Below are 15984 nucleotides of genomic sequence, written 5' to 3' on the forward strand. Positions count from 1 at the left end.
CCACTGACTTCTTCTGCCTGGTTATCGGGGCTTGTTTGGCACCTGCAGCAAGCAGGATATGTGGGCAGCCTCTAACCAGGTGTGGCAGCCCCCGTCTTTGGCCCCCACCTGGGACAGGAAAAGGGGAGAGAGGTTACATGCCCACCTGTGCCATCTTTACTAGGCATCACTAAGCTTGCTGGCATCCTGCCATGAACGGAGGGAGGGGGCGAGGAAGATAGGGAAGTGGTGGGGGGAGGACACTGAGAGGAACCAGAGGTGCCAAGTGGCCAGATTCACCATCGCAAGGGCGCCTGGCGCTGGGAAAGAATGCCAAACCTCCTGGAGAGGCACCCAGACTCCAAGCGGCTGCCACAACATCGACCCAGGATGCCCATGGGCACTGAGGGTCCGGGCAGGTGGGACACCTGGTCTTTTGAGGTTGACTCAGCCTTCCGTCCTCCCGAGGTGGGTCAAATGAGGACCCAGAGTGTTGGGGGCCAGAGGCTGACCCTGTAGCCACTTAGGGGGGGGCTGGAAACGGCTGGAAAGCGGTCTCTAAGTCTAAGGGCTCTGGCTCCGGCTGTTTCGCCTGCTTCTGCCGCAGCCCCTCCGCAAAAGAGCCCCAGGGAGTCCGTCGGGGGTCTTTCTTCCCCAAAGCTCCGGGCGGGGGCAGGGCTGGCCCTGGGCGTTTCTCCGAGCGCGGCGGCGGGTGGGCGGCTGAGTCAGACGAAAGCCGAAAAGTGCTGATTTATTTCCAAAGCTGCCTATAAAGCGCCGCTTCTGCCTCCGCCACATCAGCCGCGCTGCCCGGAAGGAAGGAGCAGCCATGTCCCCTTCAGCCCCAGGTAAGCCCCGCCGCCGCCTCCCACCTGCCCCCGGGCCCTTCTTGCCCCGCAGAAGCGACCCTCTGGCAGCCTGGCAAAGGTCTGCTCCGGGGCTGCTGGGCGGGAGGGGATCGAGACCCCCCACCCCTCCCGCGCCCCTTCTGCCTCTCCGGAGCCGAGCCAGGCGCCCCGAGGGACCAGCTGGACACTTAAGGGGGAAGAGACCCAGCCGCCTGGGCGCAAGGAGGCCAGCACCCCCCCCGCGGGTCCCCCTGGGCATCAGAGGCGGCCGAAGCCGCCTTCCCGGGGACGCGCCTGGGTTGCAGGGACGGCAGACGAGGCTGGTCCCCCTTTAGGGCAGAGGGGCAGAATCCTGAGCGGCCCACCGGGGCTGGACGGTCCCGAAAGGAGAAGGGGGGGGCAGCCCAGCCTTTGACCCTTTGCGCGTTTGTGGCATCTATCCGATGATAGATATAGATAGATAGATAGATAGATAGATAGATAGATAGATAGATAGATAGATAGATAGATAGATAGATAGATAGATAGATAGATAGATAGATAGATAGATAGATAGATAGGAGAGAGAGAGATAAATGAGAGATAAAAAAGAAGAAAGAGAGAGAGATAAAGAAGATAGTGATAAAGAAAGATAGATAGATAGATAGATAGATAGATAGATAGATAGATAGATAGATAGATAAGAGAGGGAGATAAAGAAAGAAGAAATAGACAGAGATAAAGAAGATAAAGAAAGAAGATAGATAGATAGATGAGAGATAGAGAGATAAAAAAAGAAAATGATAGATAAAGAAAGAAGATAGTGAGAGAGAAAGAAAGAAGATAGAGATAAAGAAAAGATAGAGAAAGAGATAGATAGATAGATGGATAGATAAGAGAGAGAGATAAAGAAAGAAGACGGATAGAGATAAAAAAGATATATATAGAGAAGATAGAGATAAAGAAAGAAAGAATATAGATAGAGATAAAGAAAGAAGATAGATGAGAGATAGAAAGATAAAGAAAGAAAATAGAGATAAAGAAGAGAGATAAAGAAGCGAGAGAAAGACTATATATATATATATATATATATATATATATATATATATATATATATATATATATATATATGAGAGAGAGATAAAGAAAGAAGATAGAGAGATAAGGAGAGAGAGAAAGAAAGATTAGATAGATGATAGATAGATAGATAGATATAAAGAAGATAGATAGAAAAGAGATAGATAAAGAGAATAGATAGAGAGAAAGAAGAAAGATAAAGAAGATAGAGATAAAGAAACAAGATAGATGAGAGAGAGATAAAGAAAATAGAGAGAAAGGAGAGAGAAAGAAGAGAGAGAGATAAATATATATGATAGAGAGAGATAAAGAAAGAAGATAGAGAGAAGGAGAGAAAGAAAGAGAAAGATTAGATAGATAGATAGATAGAAAGATAGATAGATATAAAGAAAGAAGATAGATAGAAAAGAGATAGATAGATAGATAAAGAGAATAGAGATAAAAAAGAGAGAGATAAAGAAGATAAATAGAGAGATAAAGAAAGAAGAGAGGATAGAGAGATATAGAAGATAGAGAGATAGAGAGATAAAGAAAGAAGATAGACAGAGAGAGAGAGAGAAGATAGAGAGGCAAAGAAAGAAGATAGATAGAAAGAGAAAGAAAGAGATAGAGAGATAAAGAAAGAAAATAGATAAAGAAGCGAGAGAGAGAGAGAGAGAGAGAGAGAGAGAGAGAGAGAGAGAGAGAGAAAGAACATAGACAGACAGAGATGGGCAGATGGTAGGGATGAAGAGCCGGGTGGGGGGGCATGGAAGCCGCCTTCTATGTTCGAAGGGGCAGCAATATAAATTTCCTAAAATAAAACGGTGGGGACAGAGAAGGAGGGATAACTTAAGAATGGGGAAATATGGTGTTAATGTTGTACGAAAGGAAGGAATTGGGAGATGGAGAGGTACTGGTAGTGAGGGCATCATGAAAGGGATTAATGGGTAGATAATTTGGCTGACCACACACACCTCTGCAATGGATGCAAACTGTTAATGTTGTAAGATCAAAAAATTCCATGGAAATGACTAAGCCAGAAACATCGCACTACGCCCAACGTTTTAATGTTTACCTAATAAAAACTTTAAAAAAAATTCCTGAAATAAATAAAAGAAAGAAATGTAACTGAGGTGGGTGGGTGGGTGGACGGACAGGTGGGTGGGCTGTTTATATATTGAATTGAATTCCTTTAATCAATTACGCAAACTGTTTTGGCAAAACTTTGAAGATAGCCGACGCGTGGGATCCTCGGTTCTCTTTGGAGCTGGGTTCATTGCTTGTACGGGGCGTTTCATGACCTGATTAGGTAACCTCATCAGGATTATGGAGTGTGGGTGTTCTGCTCCCTGTTTATATACCAGCGGTTTATATACCTGTCAGTCTTGGTGGGCGTGTGGGTTTCCTCCTTGCTAGTCCCTTTATGAGGCCATTCTTTTCTGCTGGATGGTTTGTCTGGGGTTAACCGCTGCTTATCTGGGGGGGCCTGAGATGCTGGAGACAATCAGTTCTCCTCTTTTTCGTTTCCTTCTTGGGTCCTTTTCTTTAACGGCCTCTCTTGAAAAAGAGAACGGGCATCCAGGGCAGATCGACGGGGGATTTTATTATTTTGGTACATTTATAAAGCTGTCCAGCTCTAAATCATATGTAAAAAAGCAGAGGTGGGGAACTAGGGCCCTTTGTGACTTGTGGACTTCAACAATTCTGGTTTTCCTGCCTCAACCTTACATTTGTCACCACTGAATTGAATTGTCTTCAACATCAGATGCCCCCCGAGTCCCTGGCTCCACTTCCCAAAGGCACCAGGGCCCCCACTGACCTCCCCCTCCTCTCTTTCCAGACGCCCGGCCCCTCGCTGGCTGCCTGCTGTTGCTTCTGCTTCGCGTGTCCCTCTCCATCCAAGGTAGGGCCACGGGGAGGCACTGCACTGCCTTCTTGTGATTGGTCGCACAGCCAGATGTTTGGACTGGATCTGGCCCCTTTTTACCTCCCAAGGACCTGCGATAGGCAGATGTGGCTGTTTGAGGGTGTTAAGAGGCGGCAGGAGGTCGGCTCCTCTGAGTGTAGCTGCCTTCTGCAATTGACCGATGGCGATTTTGTCAATGCCGAAGGTGTTATTAATGTTTCCATCACGTCAGTGGAAGAGCTGCTGCCCAACCCCCGTGATCCCACCCTCCCTCCCTCCCTCCCACCCACCCAATCTGATCTTCATCAAGGCAAGAAGCTGAGCCTGGCTTCTGGGCAGCCCCTCCGCATAGAGAGGGGGGGGGCAGAGAGGGCGCTGGGGGTCGGAGGAGAGTGGGCAAGACCAATCTGGGATGGAAATAGAGGGAGGGGGGCGGTTATATAACAGTAGGTGCAGAGTGCAAATCCTCCCATCCAGGCTTCTGCAGAAGTGAGCAGCAGCTAACAGAAGCCCCGTTTCCCCCCCCCCTAAAGTTGCTTGATCAGAAAAGGGGCTCCTCTTGATTCTGGTTTCCAGAGTCCTATTTTATTTTTTAAACTTTAATTTTTATTATATTTTTATTTTATTTATACTTATTGTTTTAAATTTTATTTATTTTATTTTTTATCTTATTTTATTTTATCTTATTTTATATAAATTTTATTTTATTTATACTTATTGTTTTAAATTTTATTTATTTTATTTTTTATCTTATTTTATTTTATTTATTTTATTTTTTATCTTATTTTATTTTATCTTATTTTATATAAATTTTATTTAATTTTTATTTTGTATTTTATTATTTTATATTTTAATTATATAATTACTTTGCTTTATATATAATTTTATAAGTTTCATTTTATCTTATTTTATTTTATATATAATTTTATTTATTTTTTATCTTATTTTATTTTATATTATTTTATTATTAAATTTATTGACCGCCCCTTGCAGACCTCATGCACAGATGAAGGGAGGCCCCCTCCTCCTCCTCCTCCAAAGACCCTGGAAGGGGAACCGGGGCTGAGCGTGCAGCTGTTGCCCCCCCACCCCACCCCTCAACCTCCCTGCTCTCTTTTCAGCTCCAGCAGCAGCAAAGGAGACCCAAATCACCTCTGACCTCCGTGTCAAGGCCATCATCGGTAGGTGCCGCCAGGCATCAGGAGAGGGGGGTGGTCGGGGGGGGGGAGTGGATGAGTTGCAATCTGGGACAAGCTACAGGTAGTCCTCAACGTACAAAAGTCCATTTAGTGACCATTTGAAGTTATAACGGCACTGAAAAAGGTGACTTAGAACCCCATGGCCGCGTGATCAAAATTCAAACACTTGGCAACTGACTTGTCCTTATGACAGTTGCCGTGTCCCCGGGGTCACGTGGTCCCTTTATGCGAACCTCTTGACGGGCGAAGTCAATGGGGAGGCCAGATTCACTTAACGACAGGGTTTCTAACTTGTCAACTGCAGTGATTAACATCCGAGGAAAGAAAGGTCGCAAAATGGGGAAAAACTGACTTAATGTCTCACTTAACGCCAGGGTTTGGGGGCTCAATTGTGGTCCTAAGCCGAGGACTACCTGTACAATGAGATCCAGAGGGAGCCGCTGAGTGGGGTGGGTGGGAGCCTGGCAGGAACCCCTCGCCTGCTTCTTCTTCCCCCCGTGGAGGGTGGTGGGGGCCAAGGGGGCACCTGCCATTCCCCCAGGGGTGAACCACGTTCCCATTTCCCTTGTGGCTCCCAGGGCAGAAGGTCCAGGTCCCCTGCGTGGGCACAACCGCCTTCCCAGAGAGCGGCATCATGTACTGGCTGGCAAACGGCACTTTTGTGGACCAGCTGTACCCGAACGGGACGGTGAAGGAGGAAGCCACCGAGTGAGTAGAGGCAGTCCGGCTCTTTTCCCAAACAGGAGAGATCGAACTTCTACTTAGGATGGAAACTAACCCAGGAGAGAAGCAAGAGAGAAACTTCCTGCCAGTCAGAGCAATTAACCAGTGGAACTCCTTGCCTCCAGAGGTTGTGGGTGCTCGGACACTGGAGGTTTCCAAGAAGAGATCGGACGGCCTTCAGTCTGGAATGTTACAGGCTCTCCTGGCTTGAGCAGGGGGTTGGACTGGAAGACCTCTAAGGTCCCTTCCGCCTCCGATTCTGAAACAGGTCCACAGTGGTGGGAAGGGAAAGTGGGCCTGGGGAAGCTGTGGGCCTGGCTCTTCTGGAGGGAGCCAAGGGCCAGGCAAGGGTGGTCAGCTGAGGCTCAGGGGAGAAGCCAGGGTTTGTGCTGTCTCCCTCTCCTCCTCCTCCTCCTCCATCTTCTCTTCTGCTCCTTGTCCCCAGAGAGAAAGGCAGCCAGCTGACCCGGAAGCTGACCTTCTCCTCCTTGACGGTGCAGGACCTCTGCACCACCTTCGACTGCTTCATCACTGACCCCTCCGGCGTATTCCAGGCGACCATCCAGTGGAGCCCTTCAAGTACGAAAGAAGCGGGGGTTAAGCTGCTCAGGATTAGTGCGAGGATCCGCAGGTGAGGAACGCCAACATTTCATGGCTCACCTGAAGGGCGCGTGGGACCCGGAGGTCGAGGATCTCACAGAGATTCAGTTTTGGCGAACCCCCCCAAAACAGGGGACCCCAAAAGTGGCCAATGCAGGGCCCTAATCCAGGGGCTCTGAAGATGCCGATGCCCTGACATTGATGGCGAGACCCCCATCGTGCTCCTTCCATTAAATGGGCCTCTGGGTGAAAGAGAGCCCTCTGCGTCTTCACAAGGAGCCAACGCTCCCCTCCAAGGAGGAGGGGGCGGCAGGCGAGAACCAGCCTCCCCAGGACTGGAGGGCGCCGAGCAACCCAACCTCTTACGATGACCCCAACGCCTCCCCCCCATTGATCTCTTATCTAGGCTGCTCCGCCACACCCCCCCCCCCGGTCCTCTTGCTTGGATTCCAGCATCCACCAAAATATTAGTAGCTCAGGGTTGATCCGGGGGGGTCCCCAGGTGGTCTCTGATCTGGGTGGTTTTCTTACAGACCTCTCCTGACCTGACTAGGGAACGCCATCAGTGTGGGAAGGGAATGGGGTTTGCAGGGAGGAGGAGGAGGAGGACTGTGGGGTCCTGGGTGCTGAGTTCTGGTTCTTTCCTTGCAGGCCTCCCGTGAACCCAACCAAGTAATTCGGGAGTTAAAAGTCAACAAGTCTTAAAAGTCACCAAATTTGGAGTCTCCGGGCTTAGAAATATTGGGGAATAATTCTCATCTTAAAAAAAGATGAGCAAAAATTGATATTCTGAAGATTTTAAACGGAGGATCCTCACGCACAACGCAGAACTCCTTGGCACAAAGCCCCCCCCCCAGCCCAATCCCCCAAACCCCGATTTATGCATTTGTGCCAGTGCATTTGGCAGCAACCACGGAAGAAATCAGCAGGCTGAGACCCCGTTGCCCACCCCCCCCACCCCCCCCCGGTCTCTTCATCCTGGGTTTCTGTAGAGTTTGGGGATTTTTTTAAAATTTGCATAGTTTTTGATGATTTTTCTACTTGACTTTTTGCAATCTGTAAGTTTTGGCCAGGCGCTTCATGGCGCAGCATAAGAATTTAATAGAGAAATAACAATGCTAATGTTAACTGAATATATATTGTAGAAGGAAAATGAGGCCTTTAGTCTCATTAGAGGAAATATGAGATGGTAAATATTATATGAAGATGTAGATGTTAAAACAACCGTAACCAAACGACATGCTGCATGGGATGATGGCTTTTTTTCTCTTTTTTCTTTCTTTTTTCCCCTTTTTGGACCTTTTTTTTGTCCTTTTTGGCATCCCCCTCCTCCCCCCACCCTTTTTTTTCTTGTTTTTTTTATTTTTTTTATTTTTTTAAACCCTAGCTTATTGTGGTGTTTATTAAATACACAACAGAGAGACACGGGATGTACAAACTTAGTAGGGATGCACCTGTGATCAAACGACATATTGTATGTGAAGATGGGTTTCCCCTCCCCCCCCTTTTTTTCCCATCTTCTCCCTTTCCCATTGTTGTCTGTGTAATAAAAAAAAAAACAGAATTTAATAGAGAAATAAAACGGCCAGGACAAAACTTGAGGCTGAGCTGGGAGGACCCGATTCCTGGAAACGCAGCCGAAGATTCAAAGCCTTTAAGTTTTTGTCTTGTCCCGTGTGAAATTCGAATTAATGCGGCTGCCCGAAGGAGCCGGACTTGCACCCCGTCTTAAGAAAGAAAAATTACGGAGAAACGGAAGAGCTCCGATTGGAAAGGGAGAAATTTCTCCATCCGTTTCTGAAAAATGTTTCCTCTCCGACCGACAAAATTCATTAAAACCCCGAATTCTAAGCCCCACCATGTTGTCCTTTTTCCATGCGGGGGAGACGGGGGGGGTGGAGGGCTCAAAAGGGGGGGGACAAGCTGCAATTTCCCACCAACTCCAGCATTTCCGTGAGCGAAGGGAGCCCCCCTCGGCAGCCCTCCCCCAGCTCTTGTGTCCATGCCTGCACTGCAGGTCATCCTCGACTTACGACAGTTCACTTAAGTGGCCATTCAAAGTTACAACGGCCCTGAAAAAAAGTGACTTGCGGCTGTTTTTCACTCTTAACGGCCGTTGCAGCATTCCTGTGGTCACGAGATCAAAATTCAGACCCATATTTATGACGGCTGCAGTGTCCCAGGGCCACGGGATCCCCTTTTGCGACCTTCTGACAAGCGGACGAGCCAGATTCACTTAACAACTGGGGCACTAATTTAAGAACTGTAGCGACTCATTTAACAACTGTGGCAACAAAGTCGTAAAATAGGGCACTGAACCAATGTCTCACTTAGCAGCAGAAAATGTGGGCTCTTGTGGTTGTAAGTCGAGGACTTTGGCTGGTCTGAGAAGAGGGAGACCCCCCCCCTTAAGGGGTTGCACAGAGGGCAGTTCTGGAGTGTGGGGAGGGGGCTTTCCTTGCTGCCTTCCCCCGGGAGAAACCCCTCTGCCCATCCTTCCCAGGGGGCTCCGGGGTCCCCCTGCCCACCTGGACCCCCCGTGGGACTTGAGGGCCCTGTCGGCTGAAGAAATCTTTACAGAGGGTCCTCGACAGGAAGCCCACCTACTACCGTTGGAGTTGTAAGACGGGGTTCTTTTGAAGAGTGGTCACAAGTGTGAGTCCGATGTTCGCCAAGGCTGAGTCCCCTTCGGGGGAAAAGGGCAGCATATAAATATAATAAAATGAAATGAATGAATGCTCTTTGGCCAAAACCTCAAAATCAAATCCTGGTTTTTGGAAAAACGGTCATAAAACTGACTCTGGATGTTGCCAACAGTCCTGAAAACGTGACAAGGATGATGGGGGAAACAGGGACTGCAGGAACTTCTGATTCGGTCGCAAGTCCCATTTTTCAGGTAGGTCGTAAGTCGAGGACTACCCATATTGGGCAACATTCCACAATATTTGCATTAAAAGGTCCCCCCCCTCCAAAAAAAAAATCCTCTCTTTGGAAAAGGCATGTTTGTAAGTTGCTGTTAAGTCTGCTGACTTCTGGATCTCCCCTTGGGGCAGAATACAGGTCCGTACCCAGAAGTCAAAGGGAGACCCTCGGGGGTCCCTGGGCAGCCCCAGAGGAGGTCAGCCCCTGTATGACTCTTGTGTATTTAATTACGTGTATTGTGTTTGTATCCCCTTTCGAGTTGTTCGCCGCCCTGAGTCCCTCCCGGAGAAGGGAGGCATACAAATAAACTAAATCTAATCTAATCTAATCTGAGAAGGAAGCTGGCTCCTTCACCAAGGCCCCCCGCAAGGCCTTAAAAGCCGGTGAAAGAAAACTAGTTCTCTTAACGTTCTTCATTTCTTCCTTAATATTCTCAAATAAGCCTTGTTGAGATCTCTTATCTCCTTCAATTATGCAGGTGAGGTTCCTGGATGCATTTCTGAGCCTGTAAACCAAAAGTATTAAAGCAACTTTGATGGAACCGAAGTCCAAGCCTTAAAGCCGACTGGGGAAATTCTGGGAACTGAAGTCCACAGGTCTTAAAAATTGCCACGGTTGGACACACGTCCTATAAAAGAAGGAACTTTTTTCCCCCATGCTTTGTCTTGGTTTATCAATTCTTTGCTTACGATTGTAAACTATGAGTTTATGAGCCATTCCTTGCTGTTTATATGTACAGAGTGAGCTTCTATAGCAGAGACAAATTGCCACACTTGGCCAATAGAGAATTCTATTTATTTCCATTTCTAAGTTCTGTATTCTGTACCCCGTTCCGTTCTAAATTCTGCACAGGAATCCCAAATGTGTAAAATCAAATACCTTTTTTCTCCCTGCAGGTTTGATTTCACCTGCAGGAGGAGATTTTTCTCCTTTGTACCAGACCCCAGAAAGGTCCTTGAGAGGGTTGTCGGACGGGCAGGAGAAGGGGCTCTTTGGCCAGCCTTCCTCTGCAGGTCAGCCCTGCCCAGTCCCCGAAGGCGATTATGAGGCTGAAAGTCCCACCCACCCACCCCCCATTCCCTAAGCAGGCAGAGAGAGAGAGAGAGAGAGAGACCGGCTGCAAAGCCTCACTCCAGCCACTCTTGGGAGAAAAATACCATTTATTTACAAGTAGAAACATTATTTAAAATGACACATTTCCTGCTAAAGTCTCTACAAAGGCGAGTAGTAGAGGGTTGCAAGCAGGGGAAGACCCCAGGTGGTGGCCCCCCCCTTTCAGCCCGGGAGCCTCCCTCCATCGGGGTCTCCCTCTCACCGTCCACTTGGGGGGGGGGTCTCCGGTTGAGGGCTGGGACTGTTCTCCAGACCCAGCCGGCCCTGGCCCAGGACCCCCCCCCCTTTCCGATCTGTCAGCCAGGGCCACCCCCACCCTGACTGCCTCCCTGCTCCAGGGGGGGTTTCTGGAACAGCCCCACCTGGAAACCTCCCCCGGCCCCCACCTGGGCTCTACGGATTGCGATACGAAGCAAGGGTGCTAAGTAAAGCTGTGGCAGAAAGAGAGGCGTGTGCTGTCCCTCCCCCCCCTCCCGAAAGGAATGGCAGAGGTCCCTCCCCCCCCTCCCCATCCTCTGCCAGGGACGCACGATCTCCGGGTGCTTCCAGAAGGCCCAAGGGTGGGAAGCAGGAGCACAAGAGGGGACCCCCCCCCTTCTCACCTCTTGGCCTTCCCAGGAGAACGGACAAGACTGCCAGGGGGGGGGGGGAATCGGCAGGAGCCCCCCCCCCTCCCAACAAAAGGCCTCGGGATGCCAACCGCATGGTCCCGAAGGAGTGGGGCGAGGAGAAGGGAGAAAGAGGAAGGAAGGGAAGGAGGGGAAAGGAAGAAAAGGAGGAGGGAGAAAAGCAGGAAAGGTGAGGCTGAAAGGGGGAAGGGAGAAAGGAGGAGAAGGAAGGAAGGAAAGAAGGAGATTGGAAGGAAGAAAGGAAGGAGAAAAGCAGGAAAGGAAAGGAGTGGCGGCAGAGGGTGAAGGGGGAAGGGAGAAAGGAGGGGAAGAAAGGAAGGAGGGAAGAAAGGAAAAACAGAAAGAAGGAAGGAAGGAGAAAAGATGGAAAGGAGTGGCGCAGAGGGTGAAAGGGGGAAGGGAGAAAGGAAACGGAAGGAAGGAAGGAAGGAAAGAAGGAAGGAAGGAAAGAAAGAAAAGGAAGGAAGGAAGGAAGGAAGGAAGGAGAAAAGCAGGAAAGGAAAGGCGTGGGGCACAGGGTGAAAGGGGGAAGGGAGAAAGGAGGAAAAGGAAGAAGGGAGAGGGGGAGAAGGAAGGCACCTGCACTCCCAAGAGCCGGTGAATGGGAGGTCTCCCTGCTCCACCCAGGCTGGGACAGGGAGGGAGGCGAGGAGAAGGCCAAGCTCCTAGGCCTGCTTGAGGCAGGGGGAGGGGCTGCAGGGGGACGCAGGGGCTGGCAGCGGCTGAGGGGCAGCAGCCCCCTCCTCCCTTTCCTCTGGGCACAGAGGGAAGATGGTTGAACCGGCAGCCGGAGCGAAGACCGCTAGAACTTCCCCTTCTGGGACTTGGAGTTGGCCTGCAGGGGAGAAAGAGGAGGGGGAGTTGGGGGGCTGGCAGGGCTGAGGAGGGAGGGGAGGCCACCAGAAGCCGGAGACAAGCCTGGGGGAAATCCTCCTACTCACACCCCCCCCCAAAAAAAACCCCAAACTCCCGGCGGAGCAGCGCAGAGGCCTGGGAATCCGCTCATGCCAGCCAGCCAGCCGTGTGACAGATGAGTGAGATACCGTGTGCGCACCCCCCCTCCAGTGCTTCCATCCAGAAAAACCACCACCCCCCACTTGGGGAAGGGGGGGGAGAGGTGAGAGGAGGACCCCCGTGTGTCTCCCCTAGGCCCAGACAGGAAAGGCTGCATGCAACACCACTTGCCTGGTGTGGCCGCCCCCGAGACCTGTGGAAGCAAAGGAGGCTCAGAAGGGCCCCATTTGGGGAGGGGGGGGGGAGAAGGGCAGGGGGGGGGCTCCGGACCACAGGCCCAGTGTGGGGAGGGGGATCAAAGAGCCTCACCCGGTTGGGAATCAGGGCCGGTTGGGCCTCTCTTGCCGTTGGGGAAGGGCTGAACCCCCCCCCCAAAATCAAGATCCTTCTCTACACCGACAGAGAGGCCTCCCCCTCCCCTTTTTTGCTTTCAGTACAGGGAGTCCTCGACTTACGACTGTACACATGGTCGTAAGTCCGGTCCTTAAGCAGCTCATCAGGAGAACATTTTGATTTTATGGCCTTTCTTTTTCTTCTTCTTCCAGGGACCCCAAAGCAAAGCCAGAAACGGGAAATCCACCCATCAATCACAGTCATGTGACCGCAGGACCCTGTAAGTGGCTCCAGGGACTCTGCCATAACTTTGAGCAGTTAGTAAGTGAACTGCCGTAGGTCGAGGACTGCGTGTATCATTAGGGTGTCAATTAAACACACGGACCCACACAAATGTGGGCTTGAAAGGGCCTTCTGCTCAGATCTGGGGTGGGGGAGGCAGGGGGAGGGGAGGGGTGGGCATGTGGGGTGCTACGGGGGGTGGGGGGCACGCCAGTCGTGGCCACCTGGGGCTCCCTCCCCACCCCCCCTCACCTTGCCCTTCGAGGGCGCGGCGTTCCGTGGAGACCTCCGGCTGCCGCTCCGAGGGGAATTCTTGGGAGTCACCTTCCGATTGGCCCCACGGCGCAAGAGGCTGTTCCCCAGTTTCTTCGGGGTGTTCAGGATGCTGAAGGCCAGTGAGTGACGCCTGTCAGACTGGGGGGGGGGGGAGAAGCAAAATAGGTTTCACGTTGGAGGAGGAGGAGGAGAAGGAGGAGGACAGTGGGGTCCTTGGTCTCCCTCTGATGTTGGTGGTTTTCTTTTCAGACGTTTCATGGCCCAACTAGGGAACATCATCAGTGCTAGAAAGGAGTGGGGATTGCAGAGAGGAGGAGGAGGAGGAGGAGGAGGAGGAGGAGGAGGAGGAGGAGGAGGAGGAGGAGGAGGAGGAGGAGGAGGAGGAGGAGGAGGAGGAGGAGAGACGGAGGAGGAGAAATAGACGGAGAAAGGGAAGAAGAAAGAGGTGGAGGAGGACTGCGGGGTCCTTGGTATTCTCTGATGTTGGCGGTTTTCTTTTCAGACGTTTCATAGCCCAACTAGGGAACATCATCAGTGCTAGGAGGGAGAAGGGAGGAGAGAGGAGGGAGGAGGAAGAGGGAGGTTGAGGAAGAGGAGGAGGAAGACAGTAGGATCCTTGGGGCTCTCTGACCTTGGTGGTTTTCTAGAGGATGTTTCATGACCCAACTAGGGAACAACGTCAGTGCTGAAGTGGGGAGTTTTGTGGAGAAGAGGAGGAAGAAGAGAAGGAGGAGAAAGAGAAGGAGGAGGAGGGAAGGAGGAGGAGGAGGGTGGGCTTTGGTTTTTAACGCTCTCTGAGCTGGTCTGTTTTCTTCCTGAGCGTTATTTGCTCTCCGTTGATATACAAATAGCTTGTTTACAGAGAGCAACCCCCCCCAATAGCCCTGATGAAGTTACCTAGTTGGGTCATGAGACGTCTTACAAGAAAGCCGAGCACTCAAGAGACCCCCTAGGACCCCAGGGCCCAACCCGGAGCTACAGAGATTCCCTTCGCCTGGATTCCCAACCAGCCAGAAGTTCCAGCTGTGCTGTGGGGGGCCACCGATTCGAGAGGGAGGGGCTGACCTCGCCCTTCAACCCATTAAACCGATGAAAGGAACAGCCCCCAATTGTTTGAACGCCGATCAAACCGCCTTTCCCGCCCCCCTTCACACCCAAGGACTGGATGTGGGCTCCGTTCCCAGCACCCCCGAAGGAGAAAGCGCCATGGAGAAGATCCCCCCCCTGGGAGGATCTCTGAATATGCTCCGAGATCGAGACTCCCCCACCGTGATCACTTTAAGACTTGTGGACTTCAACTCCCAGAATCCCCCAGCCAGCCACACCTGGGAGTTGAAGTCCACGAGTCTTAAAGTGACCACGGGGGGGGGGGCTCTAAGCGGGGAGGAGGGACCACTTTTATGAGTCCCCTGGTGACCCCCACCCCCCCCACCCCTGCAACCCCCTCCCCAGGGGGCCTCACCTGCTTGTCCGCTGGCTGGCCTCTGCTCTTCTTGTCCCCCGCCGGGGGTCCCTGCTTGCGATCCTCGGTCCTCCCTTTGGGGGTCTGGGGCCGGGGGAAGCAAGTGGAGGATTTCTTGACCTACAAAAAGAAGAGAGGGGGCAGAGGTGGGATTTCAACGGCTTCAGCCTCCCTCCCTGGGCAGCTGATGGCAGGAGAAGAGAGTCAGAAGGGACCTTGGAGGTCTTCTAGTCCAACCCCCTGCTCAAGCAGGAGACCCTGGACCATTCCAGGCAAGCGTCTTCTTAAAAGCCACAACTTCTGCTCCGCTGATTAATTGTCCTCCGTTAGGAAGTTTCTCCTTAAATTCCAGCTTGCTTCTCTCCTTGATTAGTTTCCATCCATTGCTTCTTGTTCTGCCTTCAGGGGGCAGGAGGATAGATGGAGCCCGTCCCTCTTCTTTGGGGCAGCCCCTCAGATATTGGAAGGCTGCTATCATCTTGCCCCAGTTCTTCTTTTTTCCCCTAGACTAGACAAGCCCAATTCCTGCAACCGTTCTTTGTCTGTTTTTAAGAATTGGAAGGGACCTTGGGGGTCATCTAGTCCAACCCCCTGCCCAAGCAGGGGACCCTGCACCGTTTCTGACTGGATGCCAGTCCAGCCTCTTCTTGAAAGCCTCCAGGGATGAAGCCCCCACAACTTCTCTTCCGTGGGTTGATGGTTCTCACTGTTAAAAATTCCTCCTCATTTCCAGGCTGAATCTCTCCTTGGTCAGTTTCCATCCATTCTTCCTCTTCTGGCCTTGGGGGGCTCTGGGGAAGAGCCTGACCCCCTCCTCTCTGGGGCAGCCCCTCCCTCAAGCACTGGAAGGCTGCTCTCCTGTCTCCCCTGGTCCTCCCCTTCCATGCCCACTTCCTGCAACCGTTCTTCCTCTCTGCCCTCTTCCCAGAGTCTCCGCATCCTTTTTGTGTCGTGGTGACCAACATGACAGACAGCCCAGGAGCTACGCTGGGCCCCCCCTTGACCACCAAGAGGCTGATGCTGGTGCATGGAAGGACCCTGCCCACCGTCCTCCCCAGAGCCCCTCCCCAACAGCAGAGGGGGGAGGTCCAGAGGTCGGCCCTCCCGTGTCAGCAGGGCCCCCCGATCCTCCCAGCCTCTCCCACAGCTGCTCACCTCGGGGGTCCCTGGCCCCATCTGGGGTTCGTCCGAGAGGCGCTTCCGCTGCTGCCGCGTGGCGACCCCCCCGTGCCCCCAGGCGGCACTCAGCGTGCTGCGGCGGTGCTGGGGCCCTCGACAATCTGGGAGGGGCAGCATGGTGGCCCTTCGGAGGGTCTCCTTGGGGTCTCCGGTCATCACCTCTTCGTCCGTGATGGTGGTCAGGAGCGGACAGGGCTGGGGGGGGGGGAAACACACGGCCATTCAGGAGCAGCCCCCAGGCCCTAAGGAGAGCTGGCCACCACGGATGGTCCTCGACTTACAACGGTTCACTCACTAACCAGTCAAAGTTACAACAGCACTGAAAAAGTGACGTAGGACCGTTTTTCACACTTACGACCGCTGCCGCAGGGTCACCCCAGGGTCACGTGATCCAAACTCAGCCGCTCAGCCACTGACTCGTACTTATGACGGTCGCAGCGTCCTGAGGTCACGTGACCCCCTTTTGCAGCAAGCCCCTCCC

The 15984-nt window shown here is 51.9% G+C and overlaps 2 protein-coding genes across 2 annotated transcripts; one reads left to right on the forward strand and one right to left on the reverse strand.

Annotated features, from left to right (window-relative positions):
• The first annotated feature begins 718 nt into the window (after nucleotides 1–718).
• Nucleotides 719–7186, forward strand: IL18BP (interleukin 18 binding protein). Its single transcript, XM_014054593.2, has 6 exons — nucleotides 719–827; nucleotides 3706–3768; nucleotides 4893–4952; nucleotides 5549–5678; nucleotides 6139–6324; nucleotides 6945–7186. Exons 1-6 carry the CDS (start codon nucleotides 809–811, stop codon nucleotides 6967–6969), a joined length of 483 nt encoding a protein of 160 aa, XP_013910068.2. The 5' UTR covers nucleotides 719–808; the 3' UTR covers nucleotides 6970–7186.
• Nucleotides 7187–10832: 3646 nt separating this feature from the next.
• Nucleotides 10833–15718, reverse strand: LOC106539731 (nuclear mitotic apparatus protein 1). Its single transcript, XM_087720933.1, has 4 exons — nucleotides 15480–15718; nucleotides 14325–14444; nucleotides 12839–13000; nucleotides 10833–11792 (listed from the first exon to the last, which is right to left on the reverse strand). Exons 1-4 carry the CDS (start codon nucleotides 15657–15659, stop codon nucleotides 11760–11762), a joined length of 495 nt encoding a protein of 164 aa, XP_087577059.1. The 5' UTR covers nucleotides 15660–15718; the 3' UTR covers nucleotides 10833–11759.
• Between the last annotated feature and the right edge of the window lie 266 nt (nucleotides 15719–15984).

This window comes from Thamnophis sirtalis, unplaced genomic scaffold, assembly GCF_051295495.1.
Source record: "Thamnophis sirtalis isolate CommonGarterSnake01/CBP01778 unplaced genomic scaffold, rThaSir2_p1.2 scaffold_8, whole genome shotgun sequence".
NCBI classification, from domain to species: Eukaryota; Metazoa; Chordata; class Lepidosauria; order Squamata; family Natricidae; genus Thamnophis; species Thamnophis sirtalis.